The following is a 24,708-nucleotide window of genomic DNA, read 5'->3' on the forward strand; positions in this document are numbered from 1 at the left end:
ATAATGGATTAGAAAATCCCTCGAGTTACAGATTTTTTTAATGTTTTCATAGCACCTTTGTATGAAAAGCCCCCAAATTTGTATGCAGACTTGTATGGAGAAACTAATGATGCAAAATTGCTTATTTGGACACATAAATCAAATGGCAAAAGATTCTACAAATTATGCAAATGCCCAGATAGTTCAGAGTTCCACAAATTTTATTCAGAAGTTGTTTTTTTTAGAACTTTGAAAGTCGTAATAAGACCAAACCCCTACGCTAACCCTCACCCCTTGTTCACTAGTACAAGCTTGAGACGGTGCAATTGGCGCACTAAATCGATCAACTAACAACTCAAACTACATCCGAAGGCCGCAACTCTCCGGGGATACTCCGAGAGGCGCGCAGCGCTAATGTTCTTTTCTAAGTCGCACTGTTGAGAAGGGAGGTGCACTTGCAGCGCTAAATTGCCTGGCTGGTCCTGGCTGTGGTGAAGGCCGTGAAGGGTGTTTTTTTTTTCTGGTGAGAAGTTGCTCAACTAAGACAGACTCTGGACACGTAGCGCTCACCTTAAGCAACAGCGACCGTCTCGCGCTAGAACTGGCCGCATCCCGGGCGGAACTTCCCGGATATAGAAATCCGGGCTGTAAGTCCAGTGGACGTCGATGGTGGTGATGCGGACTCCGGTGGTGTTCGAGATACGGAGCGGACGCGGCGGAACTCATCAGGGCCGAAGACAACGGGGGAAGTGGGGAAACGAGAGATTGCGGTGGTGCTAGTGGCGGGGGTGGTGGTTGTGGTGTTGGTAGAGGCTGGGTTTGCGTTTGCGGCGGCGGCGGCGGCAGTGGCGGTATTGGTGGAGGCGTTACTTGATAATGCTTCGTTACGCGATTAACCGGCGGGGTTAGGTTTATGTTGTTAGATTGAGTAGTTGAACATTATTAGGTTGTTGAGAGAGATATATGTACAGACATGCAGAAAAGATATGGAAAAGAAAAGAAACAAAAACTCAGACCAGAAAACAAAACAATCGGCGAATTGTGTCACACTCTTTTTTGCTCAGGTTAGACAGTCGAGAAAGGATTTGCCTTGGTGAAAGTACAATGTATCGAATTGAAGTAGTTGAACAATCACACCAATCATTCAATAAACAGAGAAACAAACTTGCAGAAATATAAAACACAAAACAGCTTCTCTAGGACATCACTCACCTGGTTGGGTTGCTGTTGTTGCTGTGGTGGTCCCAGCGCACCAGGCTGACTACCCGGATATGGTGGTGGCGGTTCCGGATAGGGCGGCGGAGGAGGCTGTTGTTGTCCGGGCACCGGTACCGCTCCCGGTTGAGGGACAGCGGGAGGTTGCTGAAGCTGTTGGTGAAGTACGGATTGTCCGCCAACTCCAACCAGCTGCTGCTGCTGTTGTTGCTGTCCTGGAACAGGACCTCCCGGTTGGTTTGGGTTGGCAACGGTTTGAATGATTCGATTTCCTTGGATCTGCTGAACGATCCGTTGCTGTTGTTGTTGTTGCTGACCTGGCATCATATTCTGTTGAACCATTGCACCAGGGTGGCCGCCCATCTTGAGTTGCTGGATTCTGGATGGATTCACCAAACTGCAATCGATAAAGAGATTACCAACACTTCTTATGAACTAGTCTCAAATCGAACTCACCCAGTCCTCACGGTCACGGATACGTTATTGTTCGCGGTAACAACTCCGACGGCACCTTCCTTGGAGAGAAGTTGCGTTCCGACAGCCATTGGCTTACCCATCGCGGCCGCTTGTTGTACCTACAAGACACAATAAACACTCAGTATAAACAAGACTACATTAAGCGCATTTCCACTCCTGGTGAGCAACTTCAGATTTGACACCCCGGTTTTCGCACCGCTGAGTAGAAAAAAAATAACATTTTCTTACGAAATTTTCAGAAAATATTTAATTAGGAATTTGAGAGTTAATGAATTCAAGAATTTACAAATAACCAAAGAATAAGATTTCTTAAATCAAGACTTATGAGATTTAGTAAATAATGAATTTACAAATTTTAAAATGAAGGATATTAAGAATTTAAGAATAGAAAGAAAAAGAATTAAAAAATCTGAGATTTGAAAAAAAAGAATTAAAATATAACTTGAAAATTCGGGGACTTAAGAGCGAGTCCACGAACAGGGCATACCCCTTTGTATGGGACGTCGTTTGGACCTCACCAATCTGCCTGAAATTTTCAGGGGTTGTTTGTACATATAAAACTAGCATCTGGCCAAAATATGAGCACTCTAGGTCAACGGGAAGTGGGGCAAATCGGGACACAAAGTTTGAAGGTTCAAAAACGTCAAAAATCTTAAAAAGGCTATAACTTAGGCAAAATTCAATTTAATTTCAAAATTCAAAATGCATCTTAAAGAGCTTCAAAAATACAACAAAATGCAGGGAGAAGCATCCAAATTGGTTAAATCTAAAGGGAGTTATTGGCATTTTAGTGAAAAAATAGCATAATTTTCAAACTCAAATAAAAAAGTGTTCCATCCAGATATCAACTCGGTTCGACCTGCAGCTTGTAGGGGACATCTGGGACTACCATCTGAGACTGAGAACGCTTTGGGTAAGGCAGTTTAACATATTAAATAGACACTTTTACTTTTAGTGAATTTTTGGTTGTAATTTTTTGCTTGGGGGACCCCTTAGATCCCATTTTCTGGTGATAATTTTATCATATTCGTGTTCCTGAGACAATTTCACATTAGAAACATGCATAAAAATGTTTATTTTTATCCATTTTAACCCTTTAAAAAATGAAAGTTAAAAAAAAATAAGAATCTGCTTTTTTCTGGTGTCATCTAGTATCCTAGGAAACGAACTTGATTATCAATAAATGTGAATCGAAGATTTTTTTAACTTTAATTTTTTAAAGGGTTAAAATGGATGAAAATAAACATTTTTATGCACGTTTTCAATGTGAAATTGTCTCAGGAACACGAATATGATAAAATTATCAACAGAAAATGGGATCTAAGGGGTCCCCCAAGCAAAAATTTACAACCAAAAAATTCACTAAAAGTAAAAGTGTCTATTTAATATGTTAAACTGCCTTACCCAAAGCGTTCTCAGTCTCAAATGGTAGTCCCAGATGTCCCCTACAAGCTGCAGGTCGAACCGAGTTAATATCTGGATGGAACACTTTTTTATTTGAGTTTGAAAATTATGCTATTTTTTCACTAAAATGCCAATAACTCCCTTTAGATTTAACCAATTTGGATGCTCTACCCTGCATTTTGTTGCATTTTTGAAGCCCTTCAAGATGCATTTTGAATTTTGAAATTAAATTGAATTTTGCCTAAGTTATAGCCTTTTTAAGATTTTTGACGTTTTTGAACCTTCAAACTTTGTGTCCCGATTTGCCCCACTTCCCGTTGACCTAGAGTGCTCATATTTTGGCCAGATGCTAGTTTTATATGTACAAACAACCCCTAAAAATTTCAGGCAGATTGGTGAGGTCGATGCGAGATGGGTATGCTTAGCTCGTGGACTCGCTCTTAAAAATTCTAGCAAAACAATGAAAATCGTATACCATGGTATTTATGGATTAAAGTATTGAAAAAAAAAATTGAAGTAGTTTAAGAATTATGAAACTTTAAGAATTAAAAGTTTTAAAATATTCAAAATTTTCACTTTTAGAATTATGTTTGTTCAATTTGATGAAAAAAATAATCCAATTATTTTAAAATCTTAAGAATATTGAGATTTTATATTTTAAAATTTTATGCTGAAGAAATAAAGATTGCTGAATGTTGAAACAATTGAAAATCATAAAATATTCGAATTTTCAAATTATTGAATCAAAAAACATAATTGTTGATTCACAGTTTTTTAAATCTTAGCATCTTAGAATTTTCATTGTTTTTAACATTTTAGAAAAAAATACATTTTAAATTTCAGGGTCTCGCGGTTGCCCACAACAGTGGAGACGCCCTAAGAATAAACTCTTACCTGTTGCTGCATCTGTTGTTGAATCTGCTGCAAGTGAGCCGCCGTCAGCATATTCGGCCGCACCGTCTTCATCTGGCCAGCGAGCAGCTGTTGCTGCAACTGCTGAGGAGGTCCTTGCATTGGTTGTTGTTGCTGTTGCTGCATCTGTTGGCCGGGACCAACCCCGATGAGCTGCTGTAGCTGAGAAGCCTGCTGCGGATTAAGTCCTTGCGGCACTTGCTGCTGTTGCTGCATGGGTTGCATTTGCATTTGCTGCTGCTGCTGCTGTTGCATGAGTGGCATTTGGCCTTGCATCATCGGTCCGGCGAGTTGTGGAGCTTGCGGTTGCGCCATCTCCTGAGGTGCGCCCATTGGCACAGCTTTCTGTTCTTCAACCTTTTCGCCGGTGTCCATCATCTCGGTTTTCACCTCACCGGAGGGTCCAGCTTTCGCCTTGTCCTCGGCCTTTTCCCCTTCCGGTTCGTCCAGTTCCAAGCTATCCAGCAGGTTTGACTTCTCGCCGTCGGTAGTGTCCAACTCGGGGTCGGCGTACTCGAGAATGTTGAAGTCGGCGCCCATTTCCGCCGTCAGCGAGTCCAGCAGTTCATCGTCGTCGTCGGCGAGTCCACCGAAGATGTCTCCGACTCCCTCGACCTCCCCGATGCCGGCGTTGTCTTCCTGTTCGAGCTTTTCCAGCTCGGCCGACACGCTGTCCGGGATTTCTGAAGATCCGTCTGGAGCTGGTTGTTGGCCGGGTTGGGCCTGGACTGCGGCAGCCTGTTGTGGTTGAGCGATTGGTCCACTTGCAATCGGGGCTGGCGCAGTTGAGGCTGGAATGTGAGCTTCGCCCTCGCCGGCAAGTCGCTGCGCGAGCAAGGCAATGTTCTGTTGATCCGTTTGGGATACACTTTGTTGACCGAGTTGGGGCTGTTGCTGCATCATCTGCTGCGGTCCTTGAGGTGACATGAAGGGTCCGTCTGGGCGATTGACGCCGACCGGGAGCTGCATCCTTTGACGCATCAGCTGCTGCTGTTGGAGGATGTTCTGCTGGGTGATGACCATCTGGCCACCGGTTCGTACAATCTGGAGACGCGGTCCACCTGGAATTACACCGGGACCACCTTGGGCACGAATGCCTCCGACGCCACCGGGCATTTGAAGTCGTGGCCTGTTCATCATGTTCGGTGGTAATGGTTGCCGGAAGGTTCCGTTGTCGGCGGTAGGTGCCGTCATCTGCATCATCTGTTGATTTGGTTGCTGAAGCGTTTGCTGAGTTTGCATAGGCGGTCCACCTAGCTGAACCATGCCCTGCTGTTGTTGATCATCGCCGTACGGAGATTGCGGTTGCATTGGCTGAGGTGATTGTTGGGTTGGTTGTTGTTGCTGCTGTTGACCCATAACGACGCCTGGTCCCGACGCGGGAACCTGCTGACGCTGGAGTAGATCCCTGAGCTGCCGATTACCCTCTTGCGGCTGCGGTTGATTGAAACCGTCCGAGCGAGGAGATGTAAACGGTGAGGTTTGGACGGGTCCAAACAGATCTCCAGGTCGGGCGTACACCGTTGGCCGAACTTGATTCGAAAACTGTGGCCGTGGTGTCCCAGGAGCCTGAGCGTACCCCGCATCCAGGTTGATTCGCATCGCCGTCTGCGGATTCGGCATCGGCTGTCCCGAGTAAGCAGGACTCCGGTTCGGCGTTTGAATGGGACTCTGATGTCCTACCGAGCGTGGCGTCTGCGGCGAGTGGTGAATGTAGTTTTGGTCGGACATTCCCTCCGAAGGTGGCCTCGCGAACGGATCCAACCCGCCTTGACTAGCCGGCGAGCCAGGCAACATTTCGTGCGGCGACTGCGGCGGTTGAGACTGAGGTGAAAAGGGACTTTGATTGGGGCGTTGCTGCTGGCCCGGTAGTGGACGCTGCTGTTGTTGTTGTTGCTGCTGCTGCAGTGGGATCTGCAAACCGGGGCGACCACCACCGCCCATCGCTGCCGGATGTTGAAAGTTCGGCACGGGACTGGACGGCGGGTTCTGGCCGCCGAGCGGCACCATACGGTTCTTGCTGACCGGTGACACGAACTGGGTTCGCGTTGGCGATGGACTCGCGGTTGGGCCCATCGGCGAGCCGTCCGTCGATACCTGCAGCTGGAGCGACGGGTTCGAGGGATCTGGGAAGTAGGGTTATTGAAGTCAGTTGTCAGTTTGTCAACATTGTCAGCGCAATAGCATCGTCGCTTGCGTGGCACGTCGTCGAATCGTCAAAACGACCTTGGAAATCAGCTTGCGAGTGTTTATGTAGCTTGTAGTGACTTTTCGAGTGTTTATCTTCGACGTTTGTAATGACTTATCATGATAACAAACCCATCCGACGCCGTGCCACCCGAGCAATGATGCTACCAAACGGTAATTCGAGATGTGGTAAAGTAACAACCCACCTTGCATCCGCTGATCTGGCATCATCAGGTGCTGCTGGGTTTGCTGCTCGCGAGCCCGCTGCTGCTGCAGCTGCTTCCACTGCCGTTCCTGTTCCGCTTCTCGCATACTCTTTTGCTGAGCGTTTATCTTGTCCTGATCCTGAGGGTGGTTTCAGGTGAGAGGGAATTGCGAGAAAAGATACAGAGAAAAGGGGTATGCTTTAAAACGATTCCGGCTGTGAATTGCTCTTATTTCGTTCAACAAGTTCACCAATGAGATTACATTGAATAATATTGACACATAGATTTGGTATCACTTTGTAAGAGATATATTCATATAATTAGAAAAATAAATACATAATCTACCGTTAATGGAAGCGCAATTTTGGTTTAACACTAATCAAGATCGGCAAACATTGTTATTGTTTAAAGAAATTTTCATTAGTATTTGAAGAGTCGAGCCAAGAGTAGCTTCTGGAAGTAACAAGTTAAGATAACCGCACCATGAATCGCGTCGCGACGAACCTCTGTAAACCGAGTGATGTAAAATTGAACTGTCTCGAGAAATCTTTCAACTATTGAAAAGAAACGATGGTGTTGTGTGCATTTTGGAAACTGTACTACTCGACGAAACATTACAAATAAACTGGTTTATGTACAACAAACATGGGTGGGACTTTACTGGAACAACGTTTTGATTCACGCATGACTGAAATGGAAGTTGAATAAGAGACATACTTTTTACAGTGAGAGGGGGGAGCTTCTGGTCAACTATTCTAGATAAAGAGTGAATCTGGTGGTGGGTCAACAAATGAAAATTTCTTTAAATAACTTGTAACACTACGACTGCGTCGGATTTTAAAGAAAAAAGAGAGGACGTCAAGACTAAACTGCTTCAACTTTAGAACAGTAACTCAAATGAAGGGTTTCATTGTTTTTCGTGGAAATCAAAGGTCAAATCGGAGCAATGAAACAAATGATATAATGGAGAGTGTCATGCGAATAATAATGAGAAACAAAAATTGAAAAAGGGGAAACAATGTCTACAACGATCGTGCATATTCTTACTATTTTGGAAAAAGGGAAATGTTTCATGCAAACGGAAGCGGGATTGAACACATGCATCAAGGAACCGGTAAGAAAGCCATAGTCTAGCGAAATAAAGTTTTGAAAACCAACTATTTTAAACAAGCTACATCCAACACATACTGCAACAGAACCGTTGGCGAATAATAAGTTCGTAGCGTCGGCGTGGAACAATACATTTTGATCGAGGATGTCACGTGCAAAAGTATTAACCAAAGTTTTCACAAAATTAGCATAAATAATATTGTAGTTGGTCGTTTTCAATACTTGCAGATTAGCAAAAAAAATGGAGTGCTCTCTTTACCAGAATTTCATTTATGTACGTCTTTGAGCTCCTTTGATCGAAAGAGAGTACAAAGAATTGAAGGAGGTATTAGACTATGACAAACAAACAAACAAACTCGCACTTTTTCGCGTGTGACAGTTTGCCAAACTCGCAAACAAGATAAAATGTATGCAAGCTGAAGGAGCCATTACACTACCGCAAACAAACAAACAACATCGCATTGTTTGACAGTTCGCCAGTTTGTTTGCTTTGTTTGATTGCTTGGATTTGTTTGCACAAACGTCAGCCTGCATACATGTTGCCTTGTTTGCGAGTTTGCAGCAAACAAGTTTCCGGGTTTGGCAAACTGTCAAACACGAAAAAGTGCGAGTTTGTTTGTTTGCGATAGTGCAATGGCTTCTTGACGTTTCTGCAAACAAATGTTGACGAACAAACAACGTAGCCAAACAGGTAAACTGTCAAAATGTGCGAGTTTGTTTGATTGTTTGCCGTAGTGTAATAGTTCCTTGAGACTAAAGAGAATACGCTCAAGGTGGTATTCCAATGCGGGATTTGTTTTTTGAATTGTCCACATGGTCCCAAAAGAAGGCATTTTGCAATTTTTTTTTTCATAAACTCCATAAACAGACCTTTGAATGATCAGACCAAAAAATTCTGTGAACTCTTGTATGGAAAACCTAATGGCTTCATTTGACACAGGGAATCCTGGATCCTGGATATTTACAGAATTTTGTAAAGCTTTAGAAAATTGTTCTGACTTAAGTTTTTACCAGACAAGTTGAAAAAAACCTGTGACAACGCAACAGCTGAGATTTACCAGAACTCTCTTCTGCGATTTTGCTCGTGGGTAGGTTTCTGCAAATTTCTGACTTTTGCAAGTATTGAAAACAGACCATAAAAACACACTTATAAAACATTTAAAAATGGCTCAAGAATAAAAAATAACTAGACAATTAAGCAAATTTCAAAACCAATAAACCCGTTCAAACAACTAGAGGAAAAAAGTGATGTAAATATAGAACAAGTATATACTGCCGTTCTACGCATAATTGTCCCATGTCAGTTTTTGACGATTTTGACTTTATGCCATTTTTAAGTTTAGTCTGATGTGTACTTTAAGAAAAACACATAAAATCTGGTACTTTGTTCGGAAACTCATTAAAAACAACACCAAGTCTGTTTGTCCCATCGTTGAACTTCTACGCATAATTGTCCCACCAAGTATTTTCTTACACGGAATCATTAGTTTTACTAACCATTATGCCTTGTTTGTCTGTTGTATAGCAAGTGGATCACAAATAAGGGTGATAAACTGCTAACTGGAGCGACTAGGGACACATAGGGCGAATATGAACCCACGGGACAATTATGCGTAGAAACACAGAAATCGGTCGAAAAATTTCAATCGCGTTTTTCTCAGTTGCACTTTTTTTAACATGGGACAATTATGCGTAGAACGGCAGTATAGCAGGTTGAAAAAAAAAACAATCAAAAACTTGTAGGAAAACCAAAAAACGAAAAAAAAATCCAAAAACAATAGTACTTCAAATCGGTTACGTTTGGCTAGCGTTTTCATCATGGTTCTCACCGTTTCTGGTGCGGTAGTAGAAGTGGTAGTAGTAACAACAGTAGTAGTAACAGTAGTAGTGGTAGCAGAAGAAGAAGAACAACTAATGGTTGCGGTGGAGGTTGCACTCGCACTAGCACCTAGTGGCAAACATGTGTTGGTGGTGGTGGTGGTTGTGGTGTCGGAGTTGGTAGTAGCGGTACTAATGGTAGGTGTATTAGTGGAGGAGGGACAACTCGGTGGTGTCTCGGCGTTTCCGGTGTGCTCGAGTGTCGTCGCACCACTACCAGTGCTATCGCCTGGTTCGTTGTGTTGGTTAGCGTTCTCGTACGAGGCCGCGTCCAGCGAGGGAAGCGTTCGCATAATCTCGGACGGCGTTAGCACGCGGATCTGCTGATCGGCGGGGTTGTTGCTCGCGGTCATTAGGTTGGGCGTTTGGGATCGCTGCGGGCTGTAGCTTGGGCTCGGAGTGCCCGGAGGTTGATGCTGCTGGACCACGGGGCTCGTGGTTGCTAGAAGGATCTTTTGCGACCCATCCGTCGGACAAACGTTTATGATTTTGTTTACAGCGGCACCGCGCGCGTGGTGATGAGGCATTAGCGGGTGCGGCACGTGCTGCTGCTGCTGTTGGGCGATTTTATTGATCGTTTGCAGTGACGCTGCCAAAATGGGCGATTGAATGGCCGACTGGTTGCCGATAATGTTAAAGTTAATGTTGGCGTTCTGCGGCAGAAACGGTCGTATGTGCGCAAAACCTGGTCTGATAACGGCGCTAGAATTGGTATTAAAGTTTCCGTTGGGATTGACGGTTACGTTCGGTGCCGGCCCGTTTCGCAGTCCGTACTGGTGGTGGTGCACCGTAAAGTGGGGCGAAATGTTGGTCGCTATCACGTTCGGAACGAAGATGCTGCCCCGGTTGGTTCCGATGGTGAACGTCTTCATGACGTGAGTTGTCACCGGTTGACCTGCAACCGGACCCGGCTGCGTTTGCAGCGGTACCCCGGGCGTAACACCGGATTCATTCGAACTAACGCTCGTGCTAACGCTTGCCAGATTGATGAACGTATTGGCAATGTTTGCCGCCACCAGCAGGTTCGGCTTGCTGTTACTACCACCTGGACCACATTCCGACGACGACGACGCCGCCGGTGAGATCACATTCGACGTCGCGTTGTCGCTCATCGTGCCCGAAAGCACCAAAGGGTTAGTAGAGGTAGTGACACAAGTGGACATGCTAGTAGTTGTAATGGAGGTGCTTGTGGTGACCGCCGAAGTGCTTAGCTTGTTGTTGCTACCTTCACCGATTAGTGAGTCGAGGGTATTAGTATCGTTAGAGGGGGAAGGTGTGGTGTTACTATCGAGAAGGGCACTAATAGCGTTAGAGTTAGATGCTGACGTTAGCTCGTCTAAACTATCAGTTCCATCGTCCAAAGAATTTCCTTGCACCTCAATTAGCTGCTGCTGCTGTTGCTGCTGGGGCTGCTGAGGTTTCAGAACTTGCTGCTGAAGTTGCATCTGAAGGTGCTGCTGCTGCTGCTGCAGGGGATTGGTCATCAACTGGTCCCCACCGCCAACACCTGGCGCTGCTACGCCGAGCAGGACCGAGTTGGGATCCGTCTGTTGAAGCTGCTGAAGTTGCTGCTGCTGCTGTTGCGAAACGACGGCGACGGATGATGGTTGTGGTGGTTGTGATGAAGATGATGAGGAAGGTGATGGGACAACATTCACTTGACCTGAATTGCTATTACTATTGCCGTCTTTGGGTGACATTTGCGGCGGTACCTGAATCGTTCGGAAAGAGAGAGAGGGGGCGGGAAGTGGTGGCAACAATATATGAAACCGAAAATCCGAATTCAATAATAATAATCATCTAAAGAGAGAGAGAGACAGTGAGGGAGCTAGCGTTTGTTGCTGTTGTTGTTTTTTTTTTACGGTGGAGAGACTAGGGGACGGATTTTGTTTCGTTAAGAGCATCGAAAAACAATGAATTAAAACTACACTCTGCGTGTGTGGACGAACACGTTTAATTTAGCATACATTTGTGTCATGAGTGTGTTAGCGGGATAAACGTGAATGCGACATATGAATAATGGTATTAGAATGAGTGCATTGCCTTACGATTACGAAATTGAATGTTTGAATATCGAGAAGTCATCAACTTTGGTCACGTCACTTTTTTATAATAAGAAAAGTTAGGGCATCTCCATTCCGGGAGCAATTTAAAATCACAAACTGAACCTTACCAGGTTCTGGAGTAACATGAAAATGAGCACACATGTCCTCGATTAATTCCAAGTTTTTATTTTGTTCGTTAAAGCAATTATCCACAAAAACCGGAAATGGATTCCATTTGTCTTTCTTTTTTTTTTTTTTTTTACTAGGCTAAATCTGTATGATCACTTGGGTGCCCAGAATATGGGACTTGTTTTCAAAACAACACTTCTCAAGCTGAATATTGTTCCTTGATCTATTCCAGGACTCTGGGCCAAATCTGGCAAAATCGGTGAACATTTACCCATTGATACCTGAAAGTGAAGTTTGTATGGACAAAAATCGCAAAAAGTATGAAAACCAATTTAAAAAAAAAATATCTACAACTTTGTAGAACATGCCAAAGCTGTAAAACTCGATCTTGAAAATTTATTAGCGATTTAAAAAGATTTGTTCTCCGAATTCGAAGGTTATTTTTACATTTTTTTTCCTTTTCTGTCCAATTCGTTCTCCTTAGTACCAGTAAACTCTCACCCCATTTCGAACAAATCAGCTGTTAGCCATATCTCAGCTCAGGATAACAACTGCACCAATGTAATTGTTAAAGCAATTTTATAAAATGAAATGTAAAAAAAGTATTTTTTGTATGAAAAGCATGTTTTCATCAACTTCAGGCTCGGGTATCAAAATTTGCACAGGTGCTTAAAATAACCCAAAAAACAGTTTTCCGCTTGTTGAATTATGGCAGCTGTAGAAAATCTGTATCTCTGGAAGGATTTTATGATCGATCAAAATGGTGTTTTTACATCCAATTTTTATGTGCTACCCGATATGTCAGCCAACATACTTCGCAGGGCTGTGACAGCTACAGCTTGATCATTGTTTGCATCAGGACACTGTGACGAGGAGTTCGTCATTTTTGAGTTAAATTATATTTTTTTCATTGGGCCTAGAAAGCCTTATACCAAAATGTTTCGTAAATATTAGAAATTCTGTAACTATTGTATATATTGGAAATTTCCGAACTGATTTGGTGTCTTCTCCTCATTTTGCTGTTTGTTTTTCTTTTTTACCCCATTCGCACGGGCTCCTTATAAGCCGATTTTAAAATGTAAACAAGATTATAACTCATACAACTTTGACAGTTGAGGTACGAATGGGGTATTATCATCTGTATCTCAGCAACCAGAGGTGCAATCTTCAATGTTTCTTAGACGAAATTTCAGGAAATTTTTTGAACTTTTTTGAAAAACATATTTCTGGAAATGGTTCTACATGAACACTATTTTAAAACAAATTTAAAACATCTTTTTTTTGGTTAAGATCCAATATTAAGGTCACAGAAGGAATCCTTCACTTTTGGGGTAATGACTGTCAATGATGGTTCTGAATTCAGGGTTCAGAAATAGTAAATTGGAATGAAAAAATAATTCAAATCAAATTATTTGCTCTACAACATTGCCTCTCGATTGCGAGGTTCCTACTCCTAACTAGGTGTCCGAAGGCTTGATTGTTGAGGCAATTGCAAACCTCTTTTTACACCTTAGCTTCCATCCACCCCGGTATTTGAACTGACGACCTTTGGATTGTTAGTCCAACTGCCTAACAGCGACTCCACCGAGGCAGGACCCAGGGAGACGACTCCTACACCTGGATTGAGCTAACGACCTAACCCTCTAGGTTAGACCGGGGCCAACATTTACTTCCCTGTCCGACGGAAGGCGTGGTCAGAAAAATCTCGTCTCGAAACATGTCACCGGGACCGTCTGAGATCGAACCCAAGCCGACTGGGTGAGAGGCAACCGCGGTCCCGGAAAAATAATAACGATATGTAAAATTCTTCTAGAAACAACACATTCTGAATCAAGAACTGAATGTTTTTCTAAAACAAACATGGCCGCCAAATGGCCGATCTGGAATGATGCCTTCCAGAGCCTTAAGTGACCATGTCTCCAAAACAAACCAATAAAAAAGTTTTTGCGTGAACCTTACTTTACTTTTACTTATTAGAAATTTGTGAACCTATATTTTCTAATTAGTTCCCAACTTAATCTACAACTTTGCTGAAAACACCAAATCGATCAGAATATTTTCGTTCCTATTTTATGGACAGCTGCCAAAATTGTATGAAGACTTGTTTGAGTGAACCAATGACACAAAATGGCTTCTTTGGTCGTAGGGAAGGCCCCAAAAAAGTAAAAACCAAAAAATTAATACCATTTCCGGGATTTTGGGATCACTCCTTAAAAAAAATCTGTCTAGTTAAAAAAATGATTAAGTCGCTTAGAAGGTTTTTAACGGTGCACATCAACCAGAGCTTTTTACAACAAAATTAGCTTATTTTTAAGAATCAGATTGTTTCAGGATTGGACCCGTAAGTTTGCTGTCAATTTTGGAATAAGAAGACAACAACTTCCTTGGTTGCTGTGCACCCTTTATGGCCGACGTCCAGTTTCACCTTAACTGTGTTCTTTCAATTAAATTAGTTTAATTTAAAAAAAATCAATAGTTCTTTATATTACAAATATCAATTTGAAAATGTTTCAAGGGTGGTACAAACAGTTTAATTTTTGCATGCATTTACCAAGAAATGGGTCTTTAGTTTGGTCTTTATAGGATTTTTTTAAACTTGAATATTACATTTATTTGAGATACGTTTTATTAAACATTTTAAATTTGTTCAGAATACCTCTGTTATCACAATAATGAAAGCACACTGTCGCAATCAACATTTACCCACCATAAACACACATGACATAAATGATAAGCCAGACCCTCTTTTTGTTGGAATACCTCCCATTTCGGATATCGATGTGAGAGAGCGATAAAAGTTTTCCCCAAAAAAAAACAACTAAAACATCAACACAGGAGATCAAACTGGGTAGTTTATAATTAGTAGTTACAAAAAAAAAAAAAAACAAAACACGTGGTGTGGAAACTAAAGTGAAGAGAGCAATGTTTGTACAAATAAATTTGGAAATTTTACCAAAATTAGAAAGAGAGTGAGAGCGCGTTACAAAACAATGATCTGGTAGGGTGTGTTTGTGTTAGTCACAAAACATATGAGTGTGTGAGAGAGAGAGGGTAACGAAACAATGAATGGAGGGGACGGCACTAGTAGTAAGATTAAAACAATGATAGCGAAAGAATTTTTAAGGGTAAGTTAACCAAAACAATCATACGAAACGAAAAACTGAAACTAAACGTGTGTGTGAGTGTTTGTTTGTGATGGATGAGATGAGAATTTGAGAGCTGCAGCAGTACACAAGTTGGTCAAGAGTCCCTGCGTCGCTGCGCCAACCGGAAGGCGCTTTTCATTGTTTTATCGTTTTTAGCTTTGGTCCCTGACTTTTGAGTGAAACCGAGTTTGATATTTTTCGATTTGGGTGGGAGATCGAACAGAATAAACAGAAACATAGAGGGGAGCTCCCGACAAGCCCAAGCAAGAAGGGACATAGGTTGCTGTCCCCGTGAGATAGCACATACCTGTTGGGACTTCTTCATCCGGATGGCGGACCGATTATCGCGCGCCTGCTGCAGATAGGGTTGCTTCTGCTCGGTCGAGAGCAGTCGCCACCGCTTGAAGATCTGCTTGCACCGGTCGGCCCAGTTCGGGAACTCCAGTTTGAGCTCCGGATGCTGGGTGTTGCAGTAAAGCACGGACGAAATCGTCGCCAACTCGTTGAGGGCTGTAAGAGAGCAAGATCTTCGTTAGTTTCCCTTACAAATCATTCCACCAAGCAAGTGTCACTCACGTTCATCGAGCCGCATTCGCTCGGACATTTTCTGCGCCGCGGACGCTCCCGCCATCGGTCCCATGCTGTCGTCGATGGGTCCGGAAATGTCACCGGGGCCCGCGCTGCCACCGCCGACGGCGGTACCACCACTCGTCCCAACGATCACCTGACCCGCAGGGGCAGGACCCATTCCCATAACGGGCCCGCCACCAAGTGGAAGTTGCTGCTGTTGAGGCGATTGACCCATCGGACCCATTGGGCCACCACCAGCGGGACCGGGAACCCACTGGCCTTGCACGGGCGATTGCGGGATTTGGCCGGGCATCGTTCCCGGTTGAAGTGGAGGTTGTTGTTGCTGCTGGAGTTGTTGGTGGGGAAGTACCCCTGGAATGATTTGCTGGGTGACGATCTGCTGCTGCTGGGGCTGTTGATGCGGAGGTAGCGATTGCTGCTGCTGCATCGGATCGGCCAGTTGCTGGAACTGGTTCCTGGTTTTGCGGGTAATGGGACAAAAAAGTTAGTAGGGATGCTTCTCAGTTTGAATTGTAACCAAAAGCATGAAATAATTACAGAGTGGCCACTCAAATCCCATTTTTAATTCTTGATTTTTATATGTTTTCCGAAAATAAAACAGATCAAACGAATTGATAAGGAGAATGCAATAACTATACCATAGCTAATTTTATCCTGTACAGACGTACTTATTCATCAGCTCCCCAAGAGCCAGTAATTGTTCTACACTGTTGCGTAGGTCTAAAACTTCTGCGAAAACAAATATAACCACGCTGTCTTCTCCTGCTCTTCGACTTATGACTGTCGCGCGAAGCATCTACAATAGTTACTGGTATGATTGCCTCTACAATTGGCGCACTTCATACGCGAGTTTAACTTCTCTCCCAGGTCCACTTTTCAGGGCGATTCTAGAACGTGGCTGGACATTGTGATTCGGCGAGCAGTGACCGTATTTGACACACCAATGGTAAGCACTGGGTCCGAAAAATCTTGAGGTATTATTCTATATTGATGTCTTTGGTTTCTCTTCATCCGCATTGACTATTTCTTATTCCTGATTTTCTGTTCTTTTTTTGCTCTCCCTACCATCTGTCTCTTTTATGTCCTTGTGAGGGGATCATCGATCCATCCTCATTGACAAAATATCTTTTCATTTTTCTTCTTGTCTTCGTCGTATTTTTCATTATCTTTGCGGGTACTGAGCTCGATTTGCTCTTCATCCGCATTGACCTTTTCTCATCCATTGTTTTCTTTTTTTGTAGGTAGTTGAAATCAAAGCCGGGGATCAGGGAGGAAACATTGACCGCTAATTAGGTCATCCTTGTGGCCCTGTTGGTTGTCACAGTTTTCCCGACTCTTTGAAGAAGACTTATTCCCGGTCCTCCCAATTTTACGACTCGAGTGGCCACCCTGCATTCTTTACAAGTTGCAACTTTCATACTAGCAGTGAAAAAAAAAACAATAAATCTAAGTGGCTAGGGCAGGAATGGAGGTGAATGTGATGTCATATCTTCAGCAGGCATGATTTCGGGTTTGATTTCCTTGTTGGGTTCGGTGCGAATCGGATGAAAGTTAAATCTTAAGGAGTTGAGGGGAAAAAGCTTGCTGTTAGCTGAACGCGCGCGCATTGCTTAGGAAAGTGCAGTTAGTATAGTAAGAATATGATAGGGCGGTAAAACTGAAAAAAATCTAGTTAGGGGTAGTGCGCAAACAAGGTCAGTGCAAAACAAAGGGGGTTCGATTAGCACACACGCTCCATTCCTACCTTTGTGGGAGGAAGTTATTAGAGTAATACCCTCTGTTGAGCTGCTGTTGCTGCTGGTTCATAACCATCTGTTGTTGTTGCTGCAGCGGTTGCTGAAGCATGCCCATGTTTGGTTGCATTTGCTGTTGCTGGGGTGGCGTCGGCATCATCTGCATATGCTGCGGTTGAGGGGTCGTTGGTGTCGTTTGCATCGTATGGATCGGTGTACCGGGCGTGGTCGGTTGCTGCTGGAGCGGCGACTGAATCATCATCGTTGGTCCAGGTCCGCCCATCGGTTGGTGTTGGGGGGATTGGTGGATGTGGGGCGAAGGCATGCCCATGGGGTTCATCATCTGCTGTTGTTGAGGTGTCTGTGGGGATTGCATACCCAGGTTGACCTGCTGCTGCATCGACGGGTCGCCCATCATGGAGGGAGGACCGCTTGTTGGTGTTGGAGGTTGTTGCTGAGGCTGTTGAATCTGTGGCGAGTGTTGCTGCATTGCCATCGTGTTGAGGTAACGCTGAGGCAGTGCCTTCTTGGTCACGTCAATGCTGTGCGACGGAGTCGAAGTGTTGGACGTGTACGGCGTCATCGAGTTTGCAAACATTGACTCTTGAGATTCTTGCGACTCGTCAGTCATGACGTTCTTGAATATCTCCTCGACTTCTTTGCTGTCCATGTTGCCGAGGTTGTCCAAGTTAAAGTCCGGACTCAAAATATCCAGCTCGTTCTTGGTCGCCTTGACGAGGCCATCACCGAGTTCACCGTCCGCGGTCAGTTCGTCAAACGCCGCCGACGTCTTCGTGAGCTCCTCGTCATCGTTCATGATTCGATTGACAAAGTCCTCCTCGATTAAATCGTTCGGTAGACCAAGCACATCTTTCAACGCTTCCGTATCACTGTTGTCGTCTTCTTCGGCTTTTATCGCTTCATCAGCAGTTTGCTGCGTTGTCGCCGTCGCAGGTTGTGCCGACTTGGCCGCCGCAGCTTGCTCCTGCTCCATACTCTGCTGCAGGGCTTTCTGTTCCTGTGCCTGTTTCTCCTCCTGCTTAATTCGCATCTCCTCGACGTACTTCAGCTCATCGGCTGTAAGCTTGATCGTCTTATCATCCGAAACGTCACTCTTCGCGTCGTCGTCGCTTTCCTGCGTCTCGAACTTTGTTGGCGCGCTCGAGTTCAGCAGTGGCCTGCCGAAAAACGCATCCTGCAGAATCGTCGGATAGATCTCAATCAGCTTATTCTTCTGCTTTCTTCGAATTGGCTTCTTCTTCGGCTTAACCTCCGAGCTCGCAGACTCCTCGCTGATTTGCGGCACAACTCCGTCCGCAATCTCGTCCTCCTCCTTTCCGTCCTTGGTCCGCACGGCACGATTCCGCACAAAGAACCCACCGATGCCAAGCTTCTGCAGATTGCGCTGCCGTTTCTTGCGCAACACAACCACTCCCTGCTCGTTCGTGACCAGTGCGAACCCTTCCGGCGGAACCGGATCGTTCCACACCATGCCGTCCTTGTAGATTTCCGCTTCCTCGCGCGGGTCCAGCGGCTCCAGCTTGACGTCGTCAAACGAGTTGTCCAGGCTGCTCCCGGCCACGACCGATTCGATCGCGGCCAGAATTCCGTCGTCCTTGTCCAACGGTGGGGGTGGTTGTAGTTGCAGCTTGGGTTTCCGCTTGCCGCGCTTGCCAAACTCGGCCTGCAGCGATTTGATCTGGTGCAGGCCGTGCTCGCTGAGGCAAACTCCGTCCACGTAGTGATTGCCTTCCAGCGCGAGTGGAATGATTTTTTCCTCCGGTTTGGGGGTGGACTTTGGCGTGGAAATTGGTGTTTGGGTTAGTTTCTTTTTCGGCACTAGGTGAGGGGGTGGTTGATCGTGCGGTCGGCACAGGAGACAGTTGTACCCATCTTCGGCGCAGCGTTCCGCTTCGTTTTCCGATTTGATTTGATCGCAACCGCAGTGAAGCCATCGTTCGCACTGATTGCACTGGATGATCAACTCGCCGTCGGCGTAGCCTTCGCCACAGCACGGACAGCTCACCTGACTAGCACACGGACCACACTCGGAGTAGTTGTTGAGCCAGGCACAGTTGTAACCTGGGTCGTTTGTGCCACACTTTAAACAGATGGCACACCACTTGCACTTCCAGTTGCCCTGCGGAACCTGCTCCAGCGGTGGGTCCATGCAGTACGTGTGGTACGAGATGTCACAATCGTCGCACAGTATCAACCGACCTTCGTCGTTACGCTGGCCGCAGCCCTCACAGATTGTACAGTCCAAACAACGCCAGCCCTTTTGCAGTATCACTTTGGTCACTTTCACGTTCGTACAGTAAGGGTGGTAACACTGGCCACACTGGGTGCACGCTATCAGACAACCCTCCTGGTCGGTCCCGATAGCTCCACACATCACACAAATGTCCTGCGTCAACACAAACTTGTCTTTGGCGGAGCAGAGCACGAGCCGGTTATCGCCACCCGGTTCCTCTTCGGAAGCCTTCGACGAAGAAGAATCAGCCGTTGGTCTTTGCAGGCCCAACCCCGGAACTCCGAAGATCCCTCGCATCTTCGCCTTTGGTCCACGCTTCCTGCTGAAATCCGCAAGTCGCGACTTTTTCTGAAATCCTTTACCCGTACCTTTGGGTCTGTTGGTCCCACTCAACGACAGACCGAGTCTCTTCTTGGCTATCTTACTCGCCACGTATGGTTTTCCCTTGCCCAATCCAATATCTCCGGACATGATTCGCTCCCGCGGTTCCACATCAACGTCCATCGATTCGTCGTTCAAACTTTCCTGCGACGCAGACATACTATCGTCGTCAACGCTACTATTCCGGCGCATCGCCGCCATCCGACCACTGTGAATCGCCGTCTTGCACGGACTACACAAATACTCATAGTCCGGATTCGTCTCTTTCTTCGCGTGATAAACACTCAAATCCGCCTCCGCGTCACACGTACTGTGCACAAACTTGTTACACCCACTGCACTTGACCATCTCCCGGTGGGCCGCCGCCCGGTAAGCTCGATGACAAATCGGACACGAGAAGCCCTTGTTCCGCTGCTGGTAGCAGGAGTCACAGACAGAAAAATGCGCGTGCCACCTAGACGAGGCGCCAGCTCCCGGCGTTCGCGACCCACAATCCGAACAAATCCGACAGCACCGGCACTTCCAGCCGTACTTCGGAATCGACGTCATGATCGGCCTCAAACAACTCGCGTGGTAGATCTTATCGCACTGCTCGCACCCAACAGTGCGACCTTCGCTCGAGTCCGGCACCCGGCAAATCTGGCACTTTTTACACGACCCGCACTGCCACCCCGAGCGAACGCCCGGCAGCTGGGCCAACCCGACGCACGTTCCGTGGTAGTGGTCACCGCAGATCGAACACATCATCAGGTTGCCGACGTCCCCGAGCGCCGAACACTGCCGGCAGTTGATGTCGTCCGTACACACTAAAGGCACTTGTCCGAGGTGCTCCTTGCAGAAGCAGTTGTACGACTGGATCACCTGGAAGCCACCGGCCGCGGCAATGCACGGATAGTGGAACGACTTGGGGCAGGACATCTGAGGAAAAAAGAGTGTTAAATGTTGACCTCGATGAAGCTTTCTTGAGAACTCACCTTGCACACCAAGCTAGCCCCGTAGCGCGAGCAAAAGTAGCACTTTTTGCTCAGCGCCTGCGCCACGACCACCTCCAGGTTGCTGAGCGTCCCCGTGGCCGCGTCCCGGCCCACGCCAAACGACCAGCTGGCACACGACCGGTGAATGTAAAAGTATCCGCCGTCCTTGATCGAGGCGAACTCCACCGGCTCGGTGTGGCCGATCTTCTCCAGCTCGTCCACGTACTCGGCGGTGATGACTGGGTTTCTACGAAGGAGAGAGAAATCATCGTTGAGTTCAATCGCCCCGGTCAAAAGTTCGGAGTACGTACTTGCACTTGTTCAATCCTTTCTGCCGCTTGTTGCTGCTCAACAGCGGCGGTATCCCAAGCGTAATGCCACCCGTTTTGGGACTTTTGTCGCCCGAGCTGGGACTGCTCCCGGACGAGCCCTTGCCATCTTCCTGGGACGACAGCGCGGCCGCCACCGTCGCCTCGACACTGTCCTTCACCTCGATCCGTAGCATTTCGCCCTGACCGAGCTGGCTGCGTTCGCCGAGCGCGCACAGGGCGCACACTTTGCCGGGGTACTTTTCCGGAAAGTAGGGAGATTCTTCCGGCGCGGGCATCAACAGGGCCGGGTCGGTTTCCATCATTTCGGCCGTCGTCGGGGTCGTCGCGACGGAACTGCTGGCCGTACTCGGACCGCCGCCGATGGATTCGTCCGGTGAGGGAAGCACCAGGGCCAACGATTCGCCCAGACTGTCCGATTTCCTTTTAGGAATACTACCACGAACAACATTAGTTTGCTTAAATCTAAAAACGTTGAGGGGAGGGAGGAGGCTCGACTAATTAAGGGGGAAACACTAAACAGTAAACCAACGCGGGCAGTTCTCTGGGCTAATTTGAGTATTTTTCTATGAACTAAATTTCTTCTTACCAAATTATAGACAGTGCTAAGCTAAAGGAGCTACAAGACTATGGCAAACAAACAAACTATTTGACAGTTTGCCTGTTTTGTTTGTTTGCAGAAACGTCATCCTCATCCAACAAAGCAAAATGCATGGGTTTTTTTTTTGCGAGTTTGCCACAAACAAGTTTGCGAGTTTGGCAAACTGTCAAACACAAAAAAAATGCGAGTTGGTTTGTTTTTTTTTGTTGCCATAGTCTAATAGCTCCTTAAGTATAAAGCTCGGAAGAAACGCGGTCAAGAAAAGTCTTAAATTCTTAAATTCCTAAATTCCTAAATTCTTAAATTCTTAAATTTTTAAATTCTTAAATTCTTAGATTCTTAAATTCTTAAATTCTTAAATTCTTAAATTCTTAAATTCTTAAATTCTCAAATTCTTAAATTCTTAAATTCTTAAATTCTTAAATTCTTAAATTCTTAAATTCTTAAATTCTTAAATTCTTAAATTCTTAAATTCTTAAATTCTTAAATTCTTAAATTCTTAAATTCTTAAATTCTTAAATTCTTAAATTCTTAAATTCTTAAATTCTTAAATTCTTAAATTCTTAAATTCTTAAATTCTTAAATTCTTAAATTCTTAAATTCTTAAATTCTTAAATTCTTAAATTCTTAAATTCTTAAATTCTTAAATTCTTAAATTTTTAAATTTTTGAATTCTTAAATTCTTAAATTTTTGAATTCTTAAATTCTTAAATTCTTAAATTCTTAAATTCTTAAATTCTTAAATTCTTAAATTCTTAAATTCTTAAATTCTTAAATTCTAAAATGCTCAAATGCTTAAGTTCTTAAATTCTTGATTTCTTGGTTTATCAAATTAACATAATCTTAAATATAATGTCTACAATTTAAAATTTTTGAATTCTTCAATTTTTAAATTTTTGTAAACAAGATTTCTTTGATTTTAATTATTATTTTTTTTTTATTTTAATTTTTGAAAGTTTTTAGTGTTTTTTGGATATTTTTTTTTCGGATTTATTTATTTCAGATTTTTTTACCGAGATTTTTTTTTGTTAAATCTTAAGTTTTTAAACTTTTAGGTCCATTTAGGTCAAGGGATTATTTGTTTTTAATTTGAAATTTGGATTTATTAATTCCTGATTTTTTATAATTTCCAAAATTTCTTATTTTTTTGTACTTGTATTGAAAAATTATACGTTTTTTTAATAGGGTTTTACGTTCCTTCCGAGCTCCGTACTATCCTAAAATAAAAATTAATCTACTTCTCCAGAGAACCGCGTTGGCCGGAGCGGACGAAACGCACTAGCGCAGTTACCTTTTCATGAGTTTCGCGTCCGAGACCACGGTCTGGCCACTGCCGGTGAGGACACCGCCGCTGAACTTGAGCGTCGGTCCGGCGGGGCCACCCGCGGCGGCACTTGGTGATGAACTCGGGTTGGTCGACGCCATCTTCAGCAGCACCGACGGTAGAAAGTCCTTCTTGGGTCTGCCCGGGCCACGTCGGAGTGCCGCGGCCGAAGGTTTTCCGCTGCCGATGCCAAACCGATGCTGTCCCACCACCAGCGGGAGGATGGTCACGGGTCGTACCGTTGGTGCGACTGTCTGCCGTGGGGTGACCTGCTGCAGTGGTGACAGCTCCAGCGGCAGTTCTTCGATCGGTGAAGACTGCCGGCAGGAGTTGGGGGTTGTGCTAGGGTCTAGAATCTCATCTACACGGGGCACGGGTTCAGGGGGGGTTAGAGGGTATAGAGCAATACAGAGGTTTTTGGTGTTGTTGTTGTTGGTTTTGTAGATTAGGTAGGTAGAGTGTTGGAGAGGTTAAAGCGATCGGTTGCAGAACACGTTAGGGTCGCGCGTTCCGATTGTGTTTCTTCAAGAGTTCTGCAAAATGTGTAACAGCAAATAAAGCAAGGGTGCAAAATTAATAAACAGGCAACTTAAACGTACAGAGAAAAGAAATGAAAGGTTGAAATAAAAGCGAGAAGGTAAAGGAGTGATATGAAGCAAATAAATATTGAAAGTTTCTCCCGAGAAAAGGCACCGAAACCTAAACTAAAACATTAAACCGTCTAAAACGGCGTTTGTAACTTCCCATCGATGGGAATATCCAAGCGAAGGTCGCGGGGTCGGGTCGGTGTCAATCTATTAGTGATAGCGATACGCGACGAGGTGGGAATTCCCCCCGAAGTGCCCCGAGAAGTAACCTTTTTTTATTCACATGAATAAATTAAACATTTCTAGTCGAAAGAACTGAGCAATTCTTCTTGGCTCTGATGTTGATTTAACAAATGAAATTCGAGAACTTTTACTTTAAAATTGAGGTCATCAATTGTGATTGGACACTCAATAATATTTTAACTGAATGAATGTACATGGAAGAGAAAATCAAAATAAATATAAATTTAAAAAAAAGAACTTTTACTTTTAAAACATTGTTATATGAAATCACTCACAATCAACTCATTCCGAAGACAGGATACTAAGCATGATTTAAAAAATCGAAATTTTGTGGACATTTCAGGGCATGGTTCCCTAAAAGTAATGACCGATTCTTCGGCTCCTTTTCAAAAAAATCCCAAGTTTTCTTCAGCGTTTTGGCTTTAGTGGCACAATGATTGAAGAAACCCCAAAATGTTTATACGTATTTGGAAAAATAATTGATTTTCTTACATAGAAATGTCATGCAGAATGAACAATATTTTACATGTGCTTCCCCTGAAATGGAAATGTAGCGTGACGGGACAACATTGTAAAACTGGACTTTTAAAAAGCACACAAAAAAAAATCGCTTCAGTTTTTCCAATTTGATTTTTTTCAACTATTGCTTTTTTAAACATAGTCACACATTTAGGATGGTACAAAATCGGGTACCGGAGATATTTGAAAAATGTGAATATTGTCACATAAAATTTCAAAATTAATTTCTAGATAAACAAAAGGGTGACAATAAAACAAATCGACCTCAGGGATACCCACTGATTCGACTCTTTAAGCAAAAAAAATCATCTGTGAAAATTTTGAGCGAAATCGGTTTAGATTTAAGGGTCGCTATACTGCCCCTGATCGCATAAATGTCCCATATGCATTTTAAACGTTTTTGAGTTATGGATGCAGTTTGGTTCAAAATCGTGTGCTCTTTCAGGAAAGCCTACAACATCCAGTACTTTTTTCTAGAAGTCAA

The 24,708-nt window shown here is 44.5% G+C and overlaps 1 protein-coding gene across 7 annotated transcripts in view; it reads right to left on the reverse strand.

Moving 5' to 3' along the window:
- The window catches only part of LOC120429857 (histone-lysine N-methyltransferase 2C-like), a 57,936-nt gene that overhangs the window by 20,407 nt on the left and 12,821 nt on the right, over positions 1-24,708 (reverse strand). For 2 of the 7 annotated variants that reach the window (XM_039594928.2, XM_039594927.2), the window contains exons 2-12: positions 22,843-23,236; positions 20,933-21,415; positions 20,622-20,868; positions 17,024-20,565; positions 15,265-15,734; positions 14,996-15,198; positions 9,320-11,080; positions 6,381-6,519; positions 3,970-6,113; positions 1,651-1,769; positions 1,192-1,591 (exon numbers count right to left, since the gene is read on the reverse strand). In XM_039594928.2, the coding sequence (XP_039450862.1) occupies positions 1,192-1,591; positions 1,651-1,769; positions 3,970-6,113; positions 6,381-6,519; positions 9,320-11,080; positions 14,996-15,198; positions 15,265-15,734; positions 17,024-20,565; positions 20,622-20,868; positions 20,933-21,415; positions 22,843-23,236 (9,902 nt within the window). Of the gene's footprint in view, positions 1-549; positions 859-1,191; positions 1,592-1,650; positions 1,770-3,969; positions 6,114-6,380; positions 6,520-9,319; positions 11,081-14,995; positions 15,199-15,264; positions 15,735-17,023; positions 20,566-20,621; positions 20,869-20,932; positions 21,416-22,842; positions 23,237-24,708 lie in introns of all 7 variants that reach the window. The other 5 variants (XM_039594925.2, XM_039594926.2, XM_039594929.2 and 2 more) reach the window with 5 other exon arrangements.

Source organism: Culex pipiens, chromosome 2 (genome assembly GCF_016801865.2).
Source record: "Culex pipiens pallens isolate TS chromosome 2, TS_CPP_V2, whole genome shotgun sequence".
In the NCBI taxonomy this organism is placed as follows: domain Eukaryota; kingdom Metazoa; phylum Arthropoda; class Insecta; order Diptera; family Culicidae; genus Culex; species Culex pipiens.